General features: G+C 39.0%; 3 protein-coding genes across 3 annotated transcripts in view; 2 read left to right on the top strand and 1 right to left on the bottom strand.

Annotated features, from left to right (window-relative positions):
• Positions 1-25: 25 nt before the first annotated feature.
• On the top strand, positions 26-3,439 carry LOC113065976 (histone-lysine N-methyltransferase set-1-like). The gene is made up of 5 exons (XM_026237505.1): positions 26-270; positions 530-692; positions 912-1,104; positions 2,853-2,928; positions 3,408-3,439. The coding sequence occupies exons 1-5, from the start codon at positions 153-155 to the stop codon at positions 3,437-3,439; spliced, it is 582 nt and encodes a 193-aa protein (XP_026093290.1). The 5' UTR covers positions 26-152.
• Positions 3,440-4,959: 1,520 nt separating this feature from the next.
• LOC113066360 (uncharacterized) lies at positions 4,960-11,549 on the top strand. Its single transcript, XM_026238279.1, has 7 exons — positions 4,960-5,052; positions 5,509-5,614; positions 5,889-5,959; positions 6,045-8,193; positions 8,383-8,481; positions 10,855-10,899; positions 10,998-11,549. Exons 1-7 carry the CDS (start codon positions 4,981-4,983, stop codon positions 11,246-11,248), a joined length of 2,793 nt encoding a protein of 930 aa, XP_026094064.1. The 5' UTR covers positions 4,960-4,980; the 3' UTR covers positions 11,249-11,549.
• Positions 9,834-20,839, bottom strand: part of LOC113066359 (E3 ubiquitin-protein ligase HECW1-like) — a 48,791-nt gene continuing 37,785 nt past the window's right edge. The window contains exons 12-16 of the mRNA XM_026238278.1: positions 19,162-19,268; positions 18,110-18,231; positions 14,097-14,282; positions 13,501-13,635; positions 9,834-10,079 (exon numbers count right to left, since the gene is read on the bottom strand). Of these exons, the coding sequence (XP_026094063.1) occupies positions 9,960-10,079; positions 13,501-13,635; positions 14,097-14,282; positions 18,110-18,231; positions 19,162-19,268 (670 nt within the window). The 3' untranslated portion in view covers positions 9,834-9,959. The remainder of the gene's footprint in view (positions 10,080-13,500; positions 13,636-14,096; positions 14,283-18,109; positions 18,232-19,161; positions 19,269-20,839) is intronic.

Raw genomic sequence — 20,839 nt, 5'->3', positions numbered from 1 at the left:
TTGTAGTGTGCTTTGTAGAATGCATATTGTGTCAAAGCACTTTTACAAAGATAACCAGTCAAAATAGTATATTCAGCATATGCTCAGAATACATCATATTCCACATATATTCTGTCCAACAGTTCTTATTGTTATTAAAGCAGACACAGAGGATGGCTGAAGGTGTGAGGCGAAGGAGAAAGCTGAAGCCCGTGGAGGAGGCCATACAGTTTTCACTTGAACAGAAAGACAAGAATGGACTCGAGGGCAGGTTCATCAGTCATCTTAAAGGTGAGGTAAATTAATTGATTGAAGTTAAAGGTATAGTTCACCCAAAAGTGAAGATTTTGTCATCATATAGTCACCATTAGGTTGTCTCAGTCCTGTATATCTTTTGTTGGGCAAAATAAGACATTACTAACCATTTGATGGTTTGTAAATGATGACAGAATTTTCTTTCTATGCATTTAAAGTGACTCGTGTACTAAATCTGTCTCCGGTTGATGACGTGTGGTTCTCGTGATGGTTTCACCTCTCTGTTGTTGTTTAGGGAGGGGTGTGTTCAGCTGTACTGACTTTGAGAAAGGAGATTTCCTGCTGGAATACAGAGGAGACCTCATCAGCAAAGAAGAATGTGAGCGGAGGCAAAGAATATATCACGATGCACTTAAAGTTTTCATGTTTGAGTTTCGCTACAATGGAAAACTCCTCTGGTATGTACACGTGTTTGATCTACATGTTAACTGGTAATTAATTACATGATTCAAAATGTGTCAGTGGAAATGTCAATGATTAGAGGTCATATTTTGCTATAATTATCAGTCATGTGTTTTTCAAAGCTTGGTGATGAGTGTTAAATGATTGGTGATCACAGAATATGACATCTGCTGGTCCTAAGGTTTCAGTGCTGATATTGTCTGTCTCTTGTTTAGTGTCGATGCAGCCCGAGATGACGGTTCTCTTGGGCGGCTTGTAAACGATGACCATATTAACCCAAACAGCAGGATGAAGACGATTCGTGTGGATGGAAAACCTCACTTATGTTTATTTGCCACAAGGAGCATCTGTCCTGGTGAAGAGATCACATATGATTATGGTGATTCTGAGTGGCCATGGAGATGCACGGTACTGACACCTCTATACTGTCCATTCTGACTTATTGGATTATAGTAAAGTAAAGGTATTAAACATCAGTTGTTACCTAAGTTAATGTTAGTAACTTTTTATTTTTTACATTACATGCATGTACATTCCAGTATGTCAGGATGTGTGTATGTTTACACCTGTTTCATGAGGACCATCATAAGAACATAGTCTTAACATGGTCTTGATGTCACATTGTGTGTGTTTACACCTGTGTTACGAGGACCCTGTTTTATGAGGACCGTCATAAGAACATAGTCTTGTGTCTTGATGTGTGTGTGTGTTTACACCTGTGTTACGAGGACCCTGTTTTATGAGGACCGTCATAAGAACATAGTCTTGACATGTCTTGATGTCACATTGTGTGTGTGTTTACACCTGTGTTACGAGGACCCTGTTTTATGAGGACCGTCATAAGAACATAGTCTTGTGTGTGGTGTGTTTACACCTGTGTTACGAGGACCCTGTTTTATGAGGACGTCATAAGAACATAGTCTTGTGTGTGTGTTTACACCTGTGTTACGAGGACCCTGTTTTATGAGGACCGTCATAAGAACATAGTCTTGTGTGTGTGTTTACACCTGTGTTACGAGGACCCTGTTTTATGAGGACCATCATAAGAACATAGTCTTGTGGTTGTGTGTGTGTGTTTACACCTGTGTTACGAGGACCCTGTTTTATGAGGACCATCATAAGAACATAGTCTTGTGTGTGTGTGTGTGTTTTACACCTGTGTTACGAGGACCCTGTTTTATGAGGACCATCATAAGAACATAGTCTTAACATGGTCTTGATGTCACATTGTGTGTGTGTGTTTACACCTGTGTTACGAGGACCCTGTTTTATGAGGACCATCATAAGAACTTGGTCTTGACTTTACTGAAGAGTCCCAGTCAAGTCAAGACTTTTTTCTAAGAGAGAATGTAATCTGTTCCATTCTTTTAAGGACAAACACAATTATTTCAAGAACTTCTTGGATACCTTTATAGCTGCTGTGCCTTGTTCAGAGTTCTTTAGGTTCTTTAGACACTGATTCTACTCAGTTATCATTTAAAATATGTGGTGATTAAATAAAACTGACTTTTTACCAACTCCTATTGCAAGATACTTAATCTAAATATAACAATTAGACATTTTCAATATCATATGGCCACAATGGGATGTGAATGATCCATATTTAGCCTAATATTTCACATCCACGCAGCCCAATGTCATGGTGATAACTAGGGTCTTCAAATACCAGGCTTTTGTCAAACAAACGACACACTGAGATTCTTCGGTCAAACATCAAGACCATGTTCTTATGATGGTCCTCATAAAACGGGGTCCTCATAACACGGGTCTAAACACACACACAATGTGACATCAAGACTATGTCAAGACTATGTTCTTATGACGGTCCTCATAAAACAGGGTCCTTGTAACACAGGTGTAAACACACACACACACCACCTGAAATACTGGAATATATATATATATATATATATATATATATATACTATATATATATATATATATATATATATATGCATGTAAGGTAATACATACAAAATCATGAAACAGTAACTTGGGTAACACTTGAAAATTGAAATATTGATATGAAATATTGTAATCTTACTTTTTAAATCACATTGATAAAATATAAGCAAGATTTATAAAGTTTGTTTTATATCAGTATTTTATGTGCTCATTTTATTGTCACAGATGACTAATTTGATGTTCTTTTCTAGACTCTTAGTGTGGTTGAACCGTCCACTCTTGAAGTCAACACACTGTCCGAGTCAGAAGACACAGACGTAGAGGAAGGTACTGCAATTGAATTGAGTGATTTTATTTTATTGTTATTTTATTCGTTTTAATTTATTATTTTATTATATTTTTTGATTTATTTACAGTTGTGTTCAAAATTATTCAACCCCCTTGACTTGCAAGACAATTTGCTGTGGAGGATAACATTTTATGAAATCAATTTAACGAAGGCATCAGTAAAGTATTAGAGAAGTTTGTTAATACCACTTTTGAGTGATCTGAGAATGGAAAATTGACTGAATCATTGATAAAATTCGAATTGGCTTCTAAACATTCATGTTCAAAATTATTTAACCCCCTTTGTGCAGAATCTTTTATTCTTTAAAATCACCAATAAACGCTGTCTGTAAGTGTTTAGAAGCTTCTGTCACCTCTCTACTACAGTTTTGGCCCATTCCACACCTGAAAAAGCTTTCAGATCACTGATAATCTTTGCGGTTTTCCACATTGCCGCACTGCTTCTTCAATTCAACCAGATATTCACAATGAGATTAAGCCTGGAGACTGAACAGGTCACTCAAGAACATTCTATGACTGATCCCTGAACCCAAGCAGAAGTAGATTTGGATGTGTACTCTGGGATGACTGTCCTGCAGGAAAGTCCATTGATCATCAGCTTCAGTCTTTGCACCAAAGGCATCACAATTCTTGTCAAAATGGCCTGACACTTTTAAAGAATCCATGATCTCCTTCATACAGTCATGATTTCCACTTCCTTCTACAGTAAAGAAACCCCATAACAGGACTGATCCACCTCCAAGTTTGAGGATGGAGATGGTGTTTCTTCTGCTTATGAGTTTTGCCTGTTTTGCAGCAGACATTACCGCTGATCCATGGGTCCAAAAAAGTTCCAGTTTTGTTCACATCACTCCATATAACCATTCAGCTCAGAGCTCCACAAGTCTACACAAATGAACTTTAGTTAGTTCAAGTCTGCTTTTGTTCTTCTTGATCAAGAGTGGTATTCATCAAGATGTCTCAACATGAAGGCCATACTTGTCTAGTGTTCTTCTACACACTGCTTTGAAATGGTTTTCCTCCTTTCATCGGGTCCATCTTGCAAGTCTTTGGCTGTACATTGCAGATTTTTCTCAGTTGCTCTGATTAAACATTTTATGATATTGTGCTTTTTCTTCCACAACCTCAAATGTTTTCTGGTAAAACACACTTTAAGCTAAGAAATAAGGCTGAGAGCTGTGTCTCTAGGAACTTTCAATGTCTTGGAAATCTTCATATAGCCTTAGCCTTTCTAAAGTAATACAATATTTCTTCAATTTTGCTTTTGTGAGATCTCTTTTGATATTTTTGCTACTTCAACACATGCATGGGCTAACTGTATGTGTAACGGCTCAAGCTAATTCTGTTTTTAATAGAGTTTCTAAAAGCTTAATTGTGTTTTGAGACTGTTACATTCCCCACCATGCAAATAAGTGATTTAAAAACAGCAATGTTGAATAGGGGTTGAATAACTATGACAAAGCAGTATTATTAAAAAAATCTTATAACTCAAATGTATTACATTATATATTGACAATATCACTTTTAATATTCCAGAGAACTGTTATAGATACAAGTTTTATTATATCCTGGATCTTCAGAAAAGCTTGTATTTGTAAAGTACTGCAGTCTCTAGGTGGTTGGAATAATTTTGAACACAACTGTATTTATTTATTTTGCTTTGGTAACTCATTTATAACATAATTATTTTATTTTAATTTAATTTTTTTGATTTCATGTTTTCAGCTGAAAGTTGTCAGTGATCAGTCAGAGTTGGACTCCAGTATCTGTGCAGCCTCTGAAGGACTGGAAAAGGTAATTCATTATCAATTTGTACAGTCCCTGAATCCTTTGTCTGCAGTAGAATGTTTATTTATTTTTTATTTCTGTTTCCTTAATTTCAGGTGACTCTGAAGAAGGACCAGTTACTATTGGATGATCAGGACTGTGTTGAGAGGTAATTAAATGTGCATTGCATATTTTATGAAATGTTAGATTGATGTTGCAAGAAATCATCTCTACATAAGTCTTGCTTTTTTTCATTGTTTTCAGATGTCACCTGTCAAAGAGCATGTGTTGAATGAGGAGCAGAGCTTTTGTGCCCCAGTTGAAGGAGTTAAGGAGGTATTCACATGTTTCGGATGAACTGTTATTTCAGTGCAACAGTGATTGCTCTGAAGTCCATGTCTGCATGAACTGTACACTTTGCTGTTACTAAATGCATGCATTTAGTGACCTGTTTTTCACTTTCAGTAATATTAGTCGATGTCTGAATCAGGGGTGTCCAGACTCGGTCCTGGAGGGTCAGTGTCCTGCAGAGTTTACACCGGCCCTCCAGGACCGCTCTAAATGTAGATTTGTAGTAATATATTGACCAGTACCTTTTAAGGTCTGTAACGTAAATGTTTTTAATGATTGTAAGTGATCTTATTAACTAAATGACCACAACTTCCCTGTCATTAAAAATACATTAAATTATTATTGAAAGACATGCAGCTCGTAATGTAGTATCACATGTATGTTTTAGAATCTTTCTTTGTTGCTTTAATTTAACACTCACTGATGTTATTTTCTTCACAGGTCTGCAGACATGTTGTGGTCACTTCAGCAATATCAAGCATGGATAAATGTGCTGAATGTGTGGGACCTGTTGCAGCTCTCAAGTGGATTGGCCTGAGATGTAAATGTTAGTATGGTGATTTGTACTCTATACATCATGACATTTCTATTTTTATCATTTTAGTATCACTACTCAACGTTATGAAGTCAGTTCAAAATGGTATAACTGTTGAGTTTGGCAGTAGGAGAGAAGGAGATTTCAGACCATTGCTAATGCACAGATATGTAATACCATTAATAATAATAGGAGTGTTACATTGTTTTCACCTTATTCTACGTTTAGGCATAGAATCTCGTGTTAACGGTTGAACGTGTCCTGACATGTGACATTTCTTTTATAGTGTGCTCCAGTTTTTGGCATAAGTCCTGCTATCTGAAGCTTCATGAATGGGATGGAAGACGGTCATCGTGTGTAAGAAAATATTTGATTTTATACATTTGTTCTATATTTTTGAGTTATCGGTGCTGTAAATTAATCATAAATATTTTGACAATAGGAAGTAAGTTCAGAGGAAGATGAGCTGTCAGATGAGGATTACATACCTCAGTCAGAGTCAGACCATCAGTCAGACAGTTCAGATGAGTTGACAACAAGACCAGCACGTTACGACCAAGCTAAACTCTTAGATATACAGGAAGCTGCGTCATCTAAGTTTAGTGAACATCTGAGATCAGATGTAACTACCCTGAATGTGTCTAAGGGCAAAGGAAAAGGAGTCCTGAAGGTCATGGAAGCAGCAAGTGTGTATGATGAGTCTGATTTAATGTGTCATGAGGAGCAGTTTACTGATTTTGAGACAGACAGTGAATCAGACTTTCCCAGAAAGCAAGACTCAGTGGTATGCAGGTCAACAGATGTGCTTATGTCATCACCTCAATCACACAATAGTAAGCTTTTGGATTCAAAAAGCACAGTAACATTGAGAGAAGAGAGGGAACGCAGCATGGCTGGAGGTGATCATTGTGTGCAGTCACCAAAAATCTCCTGTTCAGCAAATAGGAAGAATTATTGTTACATCTGTGGGAAACCTCAGTCCAAGTTAGCGCGCCATTTGAAAACTCATATGGCTGAAGTTGAAGTTGTTCAGGCTTTGTCACTCCCAGTTCACTCAAAAGAACGTAAAGCAATGCTGCAAAAGCTCAGGAACAAGGGCAACTTTCAGCATAACACTGACGTTTTACAGTCTGGAGAGGGGGCTCTTAAAATAAAACGAGCACCAAAAAGAAAGTGTGATTCAAAGCAGTTTTTGCATTGCATGTACTGCAAAGGGTTGTTTGTACGGAGAGATCTGTGGCGTCATTTAAAAAGATGTCCCTCAAAACCAGCAGCTGACAGTGAAGAGCAAGGGAGGAGGAGAGTCTTGGGCCTGGCATCTATGGCAGAGTCTTCATTCAGTCAGCACATATCACAAGGAGTTTGGAAACTCTTAGGTGTGATGAAGCAGGATGACATTTCCGCTGTGGTCAAAAATGACCTGAGTATTCTTCAGCTTGCACAGTCGTTTTTTAACAAACATGGTCATGACCCTACCAAATTTGAGTATATTCGACAAAAACTCCGTGAAGTTGGAAGATTGTTGCTGACTTTGCGTAGACAGTTTTCTGTGTACAGTCTTGAAGAAGCTCTGAAACCTGCCAATTTTCATAGACTTATTCGAGCGGTTCAAATGGTGTCTGGCTATGATGATGAGAGCCACTGCTACCAAAGCCCAAGCCTTGCCCTGAAACTGGGGCATTCGTTGAATAAGATTTGTGAAATCATTCAGTGCCGAGCACTGATGTCTGAAGACAAGGAATTGATCTCATCAACAGAGACCTTCAAAAAGCTCTACTCCTCAAAGTGGTCTGAGATGATCTCACACACTGCTTTGGTGACACTGAATGAGGCCAAATTTAACAAGCCATCAACACTTCCCTTCACCCAGGATGTCCAGTCTCTTCATCAGCTCCTTGAGAAGACTGCAGATACTGCTTTTCATAAACTACAAGAGACTGCATCTCCTCAAAGCTATGCAGAACTGGCCAAAGCAACACTCACCAGAATCATTGTTTTCAACCGCAGACGTGCAGGAGAGGTCTCTAAAATGCCGCTGAAGGCTTTCAATGAAAGGGACGGCACTTCTCTCCATGAAGATGTAGCGATGGGCCTGAGCAAGTTTGAGCAGAAACTCTGCAGCCATTTCAGTCGAGTTGAGATCAGGGGGAAGAGGGGAAGAAAGGTTGCGGTTCTTCTCTCTCCTGATATGGTCGATGCCCTGATGCTACTGGTCAGCAGGAGAGGTACATGTGGAGTGCTAGACACTAATACTTTCTTGTTTGCTCGGCCAAACTGCCAGAGTTACTACAGAGGCCAGGACTCTCTGAGGGTATATGCAAGGGAATGTGGAGCTCAAAATCCAGAATTTCTCAGATCCACTCATCTTCGCAAGCACGTGGCTACGCTCTCTCAAATCCTAAACCTGAAAAACAACGAGTTAGATCAGGTTGCTGATTTCTTAGGGCATGACATCCGTGTCCACCGTGACTATTACAGACTGCCAGAAGCCACTACTCAGCTTGCTAAAATATCAAAGCTACTGTTAGCCATGGAAAAGGGCTGCCTTCCTAATCTTCAAGGCAAATCCCTTGATGACATTGAGATTGAAGGTACGTCCATCCTAGCATGTTTAGCACAGCGGGTCTTTTAAACTCACAGGGAGGTTTAAGAAAAGTAATCTCTGAAATATGTCTTGTGTTCGTTGTCATTAGGAATGGTTTATAAATGGTGTGTGATTGTGTTATTTCACTTCTGAATGCAGATGTTTTTCATGTTCTGAGTTTTATTTTTCATTGAAGATGAGATCAACATGACCGATTCTGATGACAGTGATCCTGAAGAAAGTGAATCTGATGATGAGGCTCTTGCTGGAGCTGCGGGAAACTCCAGTAATGCTGGTATGTGTCAGCTAAGTATTTTTTATTTTTAAATCATCAAAGTCAAAAATTATATTGGGTAACACTTTATTTTAGGGTCTCTAAACTACAGTGGTTTGAAAGTGTTGGCCCCCTTCCTGATTTCTTATTTTTTTGCATGTTTGTCACACTAATGTTTCAGATTATCAAACAAATTTAAGTATTAGTCAAAGGTAACAAATTTAAAAGTAAACACATGCAGTTTTTAAATGAAGGTTTTTATTATTAAGGGAAAACTAAATCCAAAACTACATTGCCCTTTGTTCAGAAGTGCCCCCCCCCACCTTTGAAACTGGTTTATCACACCTGAGTTCAGTTTCTCCAGCCACACCTCTTCACAGTTAAGAAATCTCTTAAATAGGACCTGTCTGATAAAAAGTGAAGTAGACCAAAAGATCCTCAAAAAACTAGACATCATGTCGACATTCAAAAATATGCAGACACAAATGATAAAGAAAGTAATTAAGATCTATCAATCTGGAAAAGGTTATACAGTTTTGGGACTCCAATGAACCACAGTGAGAGCCATTTTTCACAAACTAAAAAAAGTTAAAAGTTTATTTGATTAGTGTTTTTTTACGATACAAATCATTGCAAAGCAACTTCACATAAAATTAAGTTTCTACACTATTTAGTAGTAGCTTATAAGTGGTGACTGTCAGTTTGTGTGCATATGACAGGAATCAGACATAATCAACCAGACGATGAAAACTATTAACAGCAATTATAATGTGATTGCATAGTAAGCAGCAATATTTGTTAGTTCTGTATGTTGTTTCAGTGTTAACATCATCTGGGGTCCTCTGAGGGTCAGCATCATCTCTTCTCAGGTGTTCTGGATCCAGACTGGTGCTTGTGTAAATCCTAGTTTCCACAGGATGTCAATCCCAGCAGAAGCAGAGAAACACATAGAGACATCATTAGCATAGCTGCTGTTCCAACCAAGTACAATTAATTAGTTTAACCCAAGCTAAATTTGATCAGATACAACTGCAGTCACAAATTATGAGATGCATTATTGCTAATTGAAAAATATGTTTTTAATCTAGATTTAAACAGAGAGAGTGTGTCTGAACCCCGAACATTATCAGGAAGGCTATTCCAGAGTTTGGGAGCCAAATGTGAGAAAGCTCTACCTCCTTTAGTGGACTTTACTATCCTAGGAACGACCAAAAGTCCAGCGTTTTGTGACCTTAGGGTGCGTGATGGGTTGTAGCGTGGTAGAAGGCTAGTTAGGTAGACAGGAGCTAAACCATTTAGGGCCTTATAGGTAAGCAATGATAATTTGTAACTGATACAGAAATTAATAGGTAGCCAGTGCAGAGACTGTAAAATTGGGGTAATATGATCATATTTTCTTGACCTCATAAGGACTCTAGCTGCTGCATATGGTGGTGGTAGTGTCATGGTCTGCTTCTGGACCTGGAAAACTTACTGTGATAAATGGAGAAATCTGCTGTTTACCAAAAAATCCTGAAGGAGAATATCTGGCCATCTGTTGTGACCTCAAGCTCAAGCAAACTTGGGTTCTGCAGCAGGATAATGATCCAAAACACACCAGCAAGTCCACCTCTGAATGGCTGAAGAAAAACAAAATGTAAGAGTGGCCTGGTCAAAGTCCTGACCTGAATCCTATTGAGATGCTGTGGCGTGACTTTAAAAAGTTGTCCATGCTTGAAAACCCTCCAATGTGGCTGAATTACAATTCTGCTTAGATGAGTGGACCAAAATTCATCCACAGCGCTGTAACAGACTTTACATTTAATTGGAAGTTATCGCAAACACTTGATTGCAGTTGTTGCTGCTAAGGGTAGCCAAACCGATTATTAGGTGTAGGGGCAAACATTTTTCACACAGGGTAATGTAGTTTTGGTTTTTGTTTTCCCTTAATAATAAAAACCTTCATTTAAAAACTGCATGTTGTGTTCATTAGTTTTCTTTGACTAATATTTACATTTGTTCGATGATCCGAAACATTAAAGTGTGATAAACATGCAAAAAAATAAGGAACCAACACTTTTTCACACCGCTGTAGTTTCTTATTAGTGTGCGTAGTAGTAGTAGTAGTAGTAGTAGTAGTAGTAGTAGTGGTGGTAGTAGTAGTAAGCACTTATTAATAGCTTATTTTACATGACCTTATTCTACATCCCTAATCCTACCCAATACCTTAATGTAACAACTATCTTATTTACTTTTAATAAGCAGAAAATTAGGAATTTGAGGGAAAAGTTGTAGTTAAGTGTTCCCTATTATAAAGTTTTACCTTGTATTATATTAGTCCAGCATTTATAACAGGATATTACTAAAATATATATATATTATTTTTTTATTTTTTTAATGACTGATTGTCTGCAGGTGTTCAGAAGATGCCCATTGAGAGCACCACTGAACTTCCTGAAGGTACCAGAGGTTTAAATTGCAATGGCACCATCAATGTTGCAAAGCACATGAGCTCTCGTAGAGTTAGAACTCACTAAAGTATGTATTCTTCTGTACAGAGAGTGAGAGTGAGGCAGAAACTGAAAACCCACGGAGAGGGCAGAAGGTGTCCTGGTCAAACGCTGAAGTTACAGCTGTAATGAAACATTTTAAGGGCCACATAGCTAAAGGAAAACTGGCCACACTGACTGAATGCCAGCAGTGTAAATCTGCTGAGGATCCTGTTTTGGTGAGACGCAGTGCACAGAACATAAGGGATTTTGTAAGAAATCGAGGAATTAGCTTAAAAAGGAAAACCCAAAGCAAGTGATGTTACAGTACATTTTGTGTGTTCTTGATGCCATTCAATTAACATTAGCACTTTGGCTGTTGTTTTTATTTCCCATAGTGCAATACTGTTATGGCAGCAATTCATACGAATATCTCCTTGTAGAAATCGAGGTTGACTGTTAGTTTGTCAAAAATTACAAAATTGTGTCAATTTCTCATTGATTTTTGGATGACCTGTCCCTTAAAGAGAATTTAACTTCCAGAATGAAAACTGTCATCATGTACTCACCCTCCACTTGATCCAGCCCTGCATCAGTTTCTTTCTTCTGTTGAACACAAAACAAGATCTGTTAGTATCTGAACAGTTAATGGGCATCATTGACTTCCATAGTATTTTTTTTTTTCTTCGTACTATAGAAGTTAACGGTGCCCATCAACTGTTCATAAACTAACAGATCTTCTTTTGTGTTCAACAGAAGAAAGAAACTGATGCAGGGCTGGATCAAGTGGAGGGTGAGTACATGATGACAGTTTTCATTCTGGAAGAAAACCATTCCTTTACAGATAAATCGGTTTCTCTACACATCTGCAGCATGTATTGTGTGCTCAGAGTTAATCTCATGTACACTGTGTGTTTAGTGAGGTACTTACAACATGAGGATTGCCTTTTGATTTGATTTATAGTTTTTTTTTTTTTTTTTTTTTTTTTCTTTTTTTAGTTGGTGAATTACACTTAATTATTTGATGTTTGTTTTGTGTGGCATTCCTTTTTTTTTTTAAGATTACCCGTTTAATTAATTGGCGAATTTGACAACATGTTTATTTTTATTTCACAAATTTAAGTCATTATTAAAGTACTTCTAAAACACATTGGTGTCTGTTATGTTGTGTATTGTGTTAAAGATCCTGTACTCTTTAACCACCTCAGTCTTAGTAATGCAGCATAGGGACATGTCTGTGTGTTGTGTATGGGGTCACGTACCTGTAAAACACATTGGTCCCTGTAATCCAGAGAATGGACATGTTTTGTGTATTGTAAAACGAGTGTCCTCATAAATCAATCGGACCCTATAAGTCCCAATTATGTAATGGGCGGGAACATTATAGGAGGGGCGTGACAGTCCTTGTGTACCACCAAAATATCATATTGTCATATTATCAATTCTATTGTGTGTAAAGAAAATCCAAAGTGATATTTGTGTTCTGCAGAGTAAAACAAATTTTTTGATAGTTTTATCATCTCTGTAGGACACCAGGAAAGGGGTGTCCCCTTAAACCACCATCCAACTGGTTTGGCCATCAGAGTACTGCTAAACCACAAAAACCAGTATGTGTGTGTGTGTGTGTGTGTGTGTGTGTTTGAGTGTGTGTGTGTGTATGTGTGTGTGTGTGCCGCACCTCTCCAGCGCTGTAGCTGCGCAGTCTCTGTAAGTGTTGTCTGTGTGTGCGTGCGTGTGTGTGTGTGTGTGTGTGTGTGCCGCACCTCTCCGGCGCTGTAGCTGCGCAGTCTCTGTAAGTGTTGTCTGTGTGTGCGTGTGTGTGTGTGTGTGTGTGTGTGTGTGTGCGCCGCACCTCTCCAGCGATGTAGCTGCGCAGTCTCTGCAAGTGTTGTCTGTGTGTGCGTGTGTGTGTGTGTGTGTGTGTTTGAGTGTGTGTGTGTGTATGTGTGTGTGTGTGTGTGTGTGTGCTGCACCTCTCCAGCGCTGTAGCTGCGCAGTCTCTGTAAGTGTTGTCTGTGTGTGCGTGTGTGTGTGTGTGTGTGTGTTTGAGTGTGTGTGTGTGTATGTGTGTGTGTGTGTGTGTGTGTGCCGCACCTCTCCAGCGCTGTAGCTGCGCAGTCTCTGTAAGTGTTGTCTGTGTGTGCGTGCGTGTGTGTGTGTGTGTGTTTGAGTGTGTGTGTGTGTATGTGTGTGTGTGTGTGTGTGTGTGCCGCACCTCTCCAGCGCTGTAGCTGCGCAGTCTCTGTAAGTGTTGTCTGTGTGTGCGTGCGTGTGTGTGTGTGTGTGTTTGAGTGTGTGTGTGTGCGTGTATGTGTGTGTGTGTGTGTGCCGCACCTCTCCGGCGCTGTAGCTGCGCAGTCTCTGTAAGTGTTGTCTGTGTGTGCGTGCGTGTGTGTGTGTGTGTGTTTGAGTGTGTGTGTGTGCGTGTATGTGTGTGTGTGTGTGTGCCGCACCTCTCCGGCGCTGTAGCTGCGCAGTCTCTGTAAGTGTTGTCTGTGTGTGCGTGCGTGTGTGTGTGTGTGTGTTTGAGTGTGTGTGTGTGCGTGTATGTGTGTGTGTGTGTGTGCCGCACCTCTCCGGCGCTGTAGCTGCGCAGTCTCTGTAAGTGTTGTCTGTGTGTGAGGTGATTCGGCAGACGTCCGTTCTGAAGGGGAATCCTGGGGTCGATGAAGGTCGTCGCTCGACTGTTGTGGTCCACAAAGAACGACTACCACAGCAAAAGATCACACACACAAAAGAAAAAAACTTTTTATTATGTTCGTTTTACTTTTGTTTTGCTTTAGTTTAATTTTATTTAATCTAATATTTACATTTTATTTTATGTTAGCTTTATTTTAGTTTTAGTGTTTTGTGCTTTTGTCATTTTTCTTTTTTTGTTCCATTTTTGTAAAAAAATAAATATATTTAGCTTTAATTTATTTGTATTTCAGTTTGAGTTTTAGAAATGTCATAATGTGTTTGATTTCTTTTTAAAACATTTCTATTTAGCTTTAACTTATTTTTACTTCAGTTGTAGTTTTAGTAACCTTATTAGATGGAACTTATGTCCTTTTTATTTATTCAGTTTTATTTTATATATATATATATATATATATATATATATATATATATATATATATATATATATATATATATATATATAAATATGTGTGTGTGTTTGGAGCTCACCTTGCCCTGCGGGTCTGTCTTGATCTCCCAGCCTCTCGGCAGCTCCAGCTGAGTATCGGCGAATTTGTTGAGGAAAGTGACGAAGTCGCGGTTGTGTTGATATCGCTCAAAGTTGCGCGCATCTCGCCGTATTTTCAGAATCATGTGCTTCAGGCAGGTGCTGTTAGTAAACATCCGATACGCACCCTGAGGAGAAACAAGACAGATGAGTGTGTGTGTGTGTGTGTGTGTGTGTGTGTCTGTGTGTGTATCTCCTCTCTACCTTCTCTGAAAATGTCTTCACTGCTAAAACATCATACTACCACAACAAAATCTCTTCTTAGTCCAACTCCACCTCCTCCTTCATCGACTATTACAGCCAACAACTTTGCAGTTTTCTTCACAAATAAGACAAGAACCATTAGTGACAAATTCTCCACACCGCAGACTGAGGACAACTTCACAATGACCGATGCACACTCTCTCTCCTCCTTCTCTCCACTCTCAGAGACGGACGTTTCCAAACTTAACCTGTCCAATCATCCTACTACTTGTCCACTTGATCCGATCCCCACTCACCTCCTTCAAGCGATCTCTTCTTCAGTCATACCTTCACTTTCTCACATTATCAACTCCTCTCTTCACTCTGGAACATTTCCCTCAGTATTTAAGCAGGCTCGGGTAAGCCCACTGCTCAAGAAACCATCTCTAAATCCAGCGCTTCTTGAAAACTACAGACCGGTATCCCTTCTTCCATTCATTGCAAAGACACTTGAGCGAGCTGTGTTCAACCAGCTTTCTATGTTCCTTGTACAGAACAACCTCCTGGCCTCAAAAGTGGCCACTCCACTGTGGGTTAAGTCCTACCTCTCTGACAGATCCTTCAGTGTGTCTTGGAGGGGTGATGTTTCTAAGTCACAACAACTTGCTTCTGGGGTTCCTCAAGGCTCAGTACTTGGACCACTTCTCTTCTCCATCTACATGACATCTTTAGGATCTGTCATTCAGAAGCATGGCTTTTCTTCACTGCTATGCTGATGACACCCAACTCTACTTCTCATTCCAGCCAGATGACCCGACGGTAGCTGCTCGCATTTCAGCCTGTCTGAGTGACATTTCTAGCTGGATGAATGACCATCACCTTCAGCTTAACCTTACGAAGACAGAACTCCTGGTGATTCCAGCTAACCCATTGCTTCATCACAACTTCTCTATACAGCTGGGTTCATCAACCATTACTCCTTCGAGGACAGCCAGAAACCTAGGAGTTGTGATGGATCATCAGTTAAGCTTCACTGACCACATTGCTACAACGACCCGGTCCTGCAGGTTTGCCTTATACAACATTAGGAAGATTAGACCCTTCCTGTCAGAGCAAGCCACACAACTTCTTGTCCAAGCTCTTGTTCTCTCCAGACTGGACTATTGTAATGCTCTCCTGGCTCTTCCTGCATGTACTGTCAAGCCTCTGCAAATGATCCAGAATGCAGCAGCGAGGGTTGTCTTCAATGAGCCAAAAAAGCTCACGTTACTCCTCTACTTATCAGGTTACACTGGCTACCAGTAGCTGCTCGCATCAAATTCAAGGTACTGATGCTAGCCTACAAGACAACCACTGTCACGGCACCAACTTACCTAAACTCACTGGTTAAAAATTATGTGCCAGATGTTTGCGCTCTGCAAGTGACTGATGCCTTGTGGTGCCATCCCAAGGAAGTTCAGAATCACTCTGACGGACCTTTTCCTGGACTGTGGCCAGCTGGTGGAATGACCTCCCAATCTCAATTCGTACAGCTGAGTCTTTACTCATTGTCAAGAAACATCTAAAGCCTCATCTTTTTCGTTAGTACTTGACCAACTAATACTAGCACTTACCTTTTCTTGTCTATCCTATTCTTGAAAAAAAAAGAATCCTGGCTATGCGGAGACTTGTCATGGCACTTGTCTACTGTTGTTGTTCTCTTGTTGACCTGACTGCTTCTGTTCTCATTTGTAAGTTGCTTTGAATAAAAGCGTCTGCTAAATGATTAAATGTAAATGTGTGTGTGTATGAAAGAGAGAAGAGCGTGTGAGTGTGTGAGAGAGAGAGAGAGAGAGAGAGAGAGAGAGAGAGTGTGTGTGTGTGTGTGTGTGTGTGTGTGTGTGTGAGAGAGAGAGAGAGTGAGAGAGAGAGAGAGAGAGTGTGTGTGTGTGTGTGTGTGTGTGTGTGTGAGAGAGAGAGAGAGTGAGAGAGAGAGAGAGAGAGAGAGAGAGAGAGAGAGAGACTGTGTGTGTGTGTGTGTGTGTGTGTGTGTCTGTATAATAACATGGGTATGACACAGGTATTACAAGGAGAAGGTGACTTATGAGGACATAACCCATGTCCCCATTTTTCAAAACGCTTATAAATCATACAGAATGAGTTTTTTTGAGAAAGTAAAAATGCAGTTTCCTGTGAGGGTTAGGGTTAGGTGTAGGGTTGGTGAAGGGCCATAGAATATACAGTTTCTACAGAATAAAAACCATTACACCTATGGGATGAACACACTTCACACAAAAACAAACGTGTGTGTGTGTGTGTGTGTGTGTGAGAGAGAGAGAGAGACCGAGAGAGAGAGAGAGAGAGTGTGTGTGTGTGTGTGTGTGTGTGTGTGTGTGCATGTGCATAAGTAATAAGAGTGTACAGTTTCATAGGATTTAGTATTTATAAAACCCATAATAACAAATATCAACACACAGAGACCACATTTATATAATTTGCTCATATTAATTAATTAAGGTCCACATTCTGGCATTTATTCTGAAAATAAATAAATAAATACATTTTTATTTTATTTAAAAAATCTGCATATGCCAAATTATTTTACTGCCATTTATACTCTTGTGGAAACAGCAAATATCTGTGAAATAAATGACCTGAGAAGCAATTTAATCTGCTTTTAAAATGCTTTATTATTTGAATAATTTTGGACAGTAATCTAAAATTTCCTTAAATCTTTTTACTGTTCATAAAATCATGATGAAATGGAAGTGGCGAAGGACCTTTTCTTTGTTATTGTGATGTAAATCTGATTGTAACAGATTATTTTAAAAAAAAAGAAAAAGAAAAAATGTAGGACGGGTTTTGGATCTGTGCATTGGATGTTGATTGGATGTTGGGATGTGGGCGTGGCTCTAAAAGAGCCTAAAGAGGTGGAGTTAAAGAGACTTATGATATTTAGATTAAACATTGTGAGATCAAATCATATGTAAAAAAATTTAACATACAGTACACGTGGATGAACTGCACGTCTTTCAAACTTTAACAAATGTTTTATTAAATGTATAAAACATTTACTAAATGTTATTTTGACCATTTTATTTTTTTATATGTTTTGTTTCAAATATTTTGTTGCAAGGGTTTTTACTCAGCCAAAAATTCTGTCATATTTGGGTTTTAGGACCAGAATATAGTCTCAGTCTGATTATGAGAATCAGATTACAGCATATTCTTGTGAATGTGCATCTGATCTGATACAGTAAGTAATCTGCTGTTATCAAACCGACCACACACACAGAGGGACTTCAGTATAATCATGCATTTTCAATCAATGCCATGTATTTTTGCGAACCAGAATAACGAGCACAACACAGACACAGAAAAAACAACAACAACAACAAAAAACATTTGTCCCATATTACAAAGAGGTGCACAGGCACTCGAACACAAACATCCGCTCCCAAACATCCACTCCTGTCTCTGCACGCTTTATCTTTGACTTGTTAATGTCTGCTATCTGTCTGATTTGCTATTGCAGGGCAGCAGGAGAGCTTATGCGATCAATAAAGAAGGAATCTACAAATAGTTCAATCAATATCACCCTTCAACTAAAGTGCGATCTGCTTGAACGGTGTCCGCTCTCGAGCGCTGAACTGACTAAAGTAACCTCCTCACAGCACTCTTCTGTCTGCAGACACTGAAGCAAATGTGTTCAGCTCAGATACAAACGGTCTGAATCTGCTTTCTGCAGGACAAACCACAAGAACACACATTAAACCGTCTCAATGTGACTTACGTAGTTAGCGTGGAGGACAGTGAAGAATTCTGGGTGGGTCACAAACTTCACGGCCGGAGACTGAAGCATCAGCGTGACGCTCTGATTACTGACAGGAGACGAAGGACCTTCCCTTCGCTGATCTACAAACATTACAGACACAAATAATGTCGTATTTAAAGCAATAGTTTAGCCAAAAATGAACATTTGGTGAAAATGTAGTGAACCCTCAGCAATTGGTCCTCTGCAGTGAATGGGTGCCGTCAGAATGAGAGTCTGATAAAAAGATCCCAATAATCCACAGCACTCCAGTCCATCAGTGAACATCTGGAGAAGACAAAACCTGAAACACATCCAGCATTAAGATGATTTTAACTCAAACACATAGAGTCTATAATCCATAATAACACTTCCTCCAGTGAAAAAGTGCATCTGCTGTTGTCTCTCACAGATTAGTTTAGATCTGTTTAAACGCTGCTTGATCTGTGCAGATTTCTCTCCTGATTCAGACCAGAACACTTTTTCACTGGAGGAAGTGTTATTATGGATTATAGACTCTATGTGTTTGAGTTAAAATCATCTTAATGCTGGATGTGTTTCAGGTTTTGTCTTCTCCAGATGTTCACTGATGGACTGGAGTGCTGTGGATTATTGTGATGTTTTTATCAGACTCTCATTCTGACGGCACCCATTCACTGCAGAGCATCCATTGATGAGACACTGATGCAGTGATACATTTCTCCAAATATGATGAAGAAACAAATTCATCCTACTCATCCAAAAGGCCTGAGGATTAACACATATTCAGCAATTTTAGCATTTCTGGGTGAACTAATCCTTTCAGCTTGGAACAGTGAAGAATTACTAATAAATAAATGCATTCAAGTTGGAGCATATAAAATGGCTTATTCCTGGTCCAGTGGTTTCTATGAGTATTTCACCTTCTGGTTGAATTATAAATGGAAAAACATAAAGATTTATGACACCTGTTCTCTTGCAGCTTGTCTGCTAACACCTCAGCTTCTCAAAACTCAGTTTATTCTCATCAAACAGCATCTGAATGAAAGAACCACCTGCAGCTTGTGCTGTGGACTCATCTGTGTCTCCACCGCCGTTTCTGTCAGGTTCACGAGCAGCCGGTTCATCTTCTGTGGCCATCGTCCTCTGGATGTTCTGATACCTGTGACAGAACAAAACCTGATGCTCAAACTCTCACCGTTCTTCATTTATACAGTAAGCAAGAAAACATATGAAAGGCAACATGTTGTTTTTTCCAACCTTTGTAGTTTTATATTTTTATTTTTGCATTGTGGCATTGAGGTCAGAGCAGTGAAGAGTCTTCACTCTAAAAACTGCTGGGTTGAAAACAACCCAATTTGGGTTATTTTGACAACCCAGCGCTGGGTCAAAAAGGGACGAACCCAGCGCTGGGTTGTTTTAACCCAACCAGTTGGGTTATCATATTTAACCCAGCCTGCTGGGTTGCCTTTTTTATAGTTCAAAATGACTATATTGCAGGGTTTAAAAAAACAGAGCGGGTGTTTTTTTATCACTGTATTTCAGAAGGAAAACTACTGTATTTAGAAAATGTTCGATATCATTTCGAATGTGCTTGATAAGGCAGCGTTTGTGAGCTCAGTACCGCTCTGCAGCCGTTACCGGAGAAACCTACCTCTCCCGCTCTTAGCGCCTCCTGCTGGCAGAAAATAAACTCGCAGAGTGCAGCCATGTGGGGAAACAATGCATTTCTACGTTAAAATTAACCCAAATTGAGTTAGGCATTAAACCTACAAATGTTGTTCATTTTAAATATCACTTTTACACACAAATAATAATTACCAAAAGGAAAATATTTATTAAAAACGAGAGAAAAGTCAAAAAGTAACATGTTAGAAGAAATGCAGAAAAGGATGGCATTAACAGCTACAGAGTTCATAAAGCATTGAACATTTGATGAATATAACTTAAAATCAAATTGGCCTTTGTTCAATTGTATATATTGTATAAAAATATACGAAAACACATACAATAAATTTACAATTAGTTAGGTTTTTTTCCAACTATTCTGGCATGACAGTACACAAATAAATCACAACATTAACTTTGATATTATAACACTTAACAGACGCATGTGTGTGTGTGAAAGAATGTGAGCAGGTGTATGAATGACAGAGTGTAAACTCTTCTACTAAACAACACAGAAAAAGCATTTAACTTTTTTTTTTTAACAAATTATACACTTACAGTTTGTTTCAAAGTCCATGAATACAGATCATGCATCACAGTCAATTTTCACGATCTCTTTAGCATAACTGAAGTAATCATGAAGAAACCCCATCTGCACAGCATCTGACATCTTCTACATCATCCAGGGCAGCGTCCTTCTTTAAAACCACCACTGCATCAGTTTAGGGGAAAGAAGATTCTCCTCTCTGACCAGGATTCATCCAGTCACCGCCTGTTCTTCATCAGTGGCCTAAGAGAAACACATTTGAAAAAATTTAACATTTAATTAAACTATCCATTTTCAGGTAGAGGTGTATTCACATCCGTAAGGATAGGTAAATAATCGGTTTTAAAGTTTCAACACTTTGTGCGGTTGTTTAATGTCTCAGTCCACCACAACTCTCATGAAGTCTATAATGGCAGCACTAGTGTGAGGACATGCGATATTGTTTGAATAAATATTGCTTTCAGAAAGCTTCTTTACTGAAACATTAAAACAGACATGACATTCACATACCTCACAAT

This window comes from Carassius auratus, chromosome 49 (assembly GCF_003368295.1).
Source record: "Carassius auratus strain Wakin chromosome 49, ASM336829v1, whole genome shotgun sequence".
Classification (NCBI taxonomy): domain Eukaryota; kingdom Metazoa; phylum Chordata; class Actinopteri; order Cypriniformes; family Cyprinidae; genus Carassius; species Carassius auratus.
Note: the sequence above shows the minus strand (reverse complement) of the source record. Positions and strands in the feature narration are given on the sequence as shown.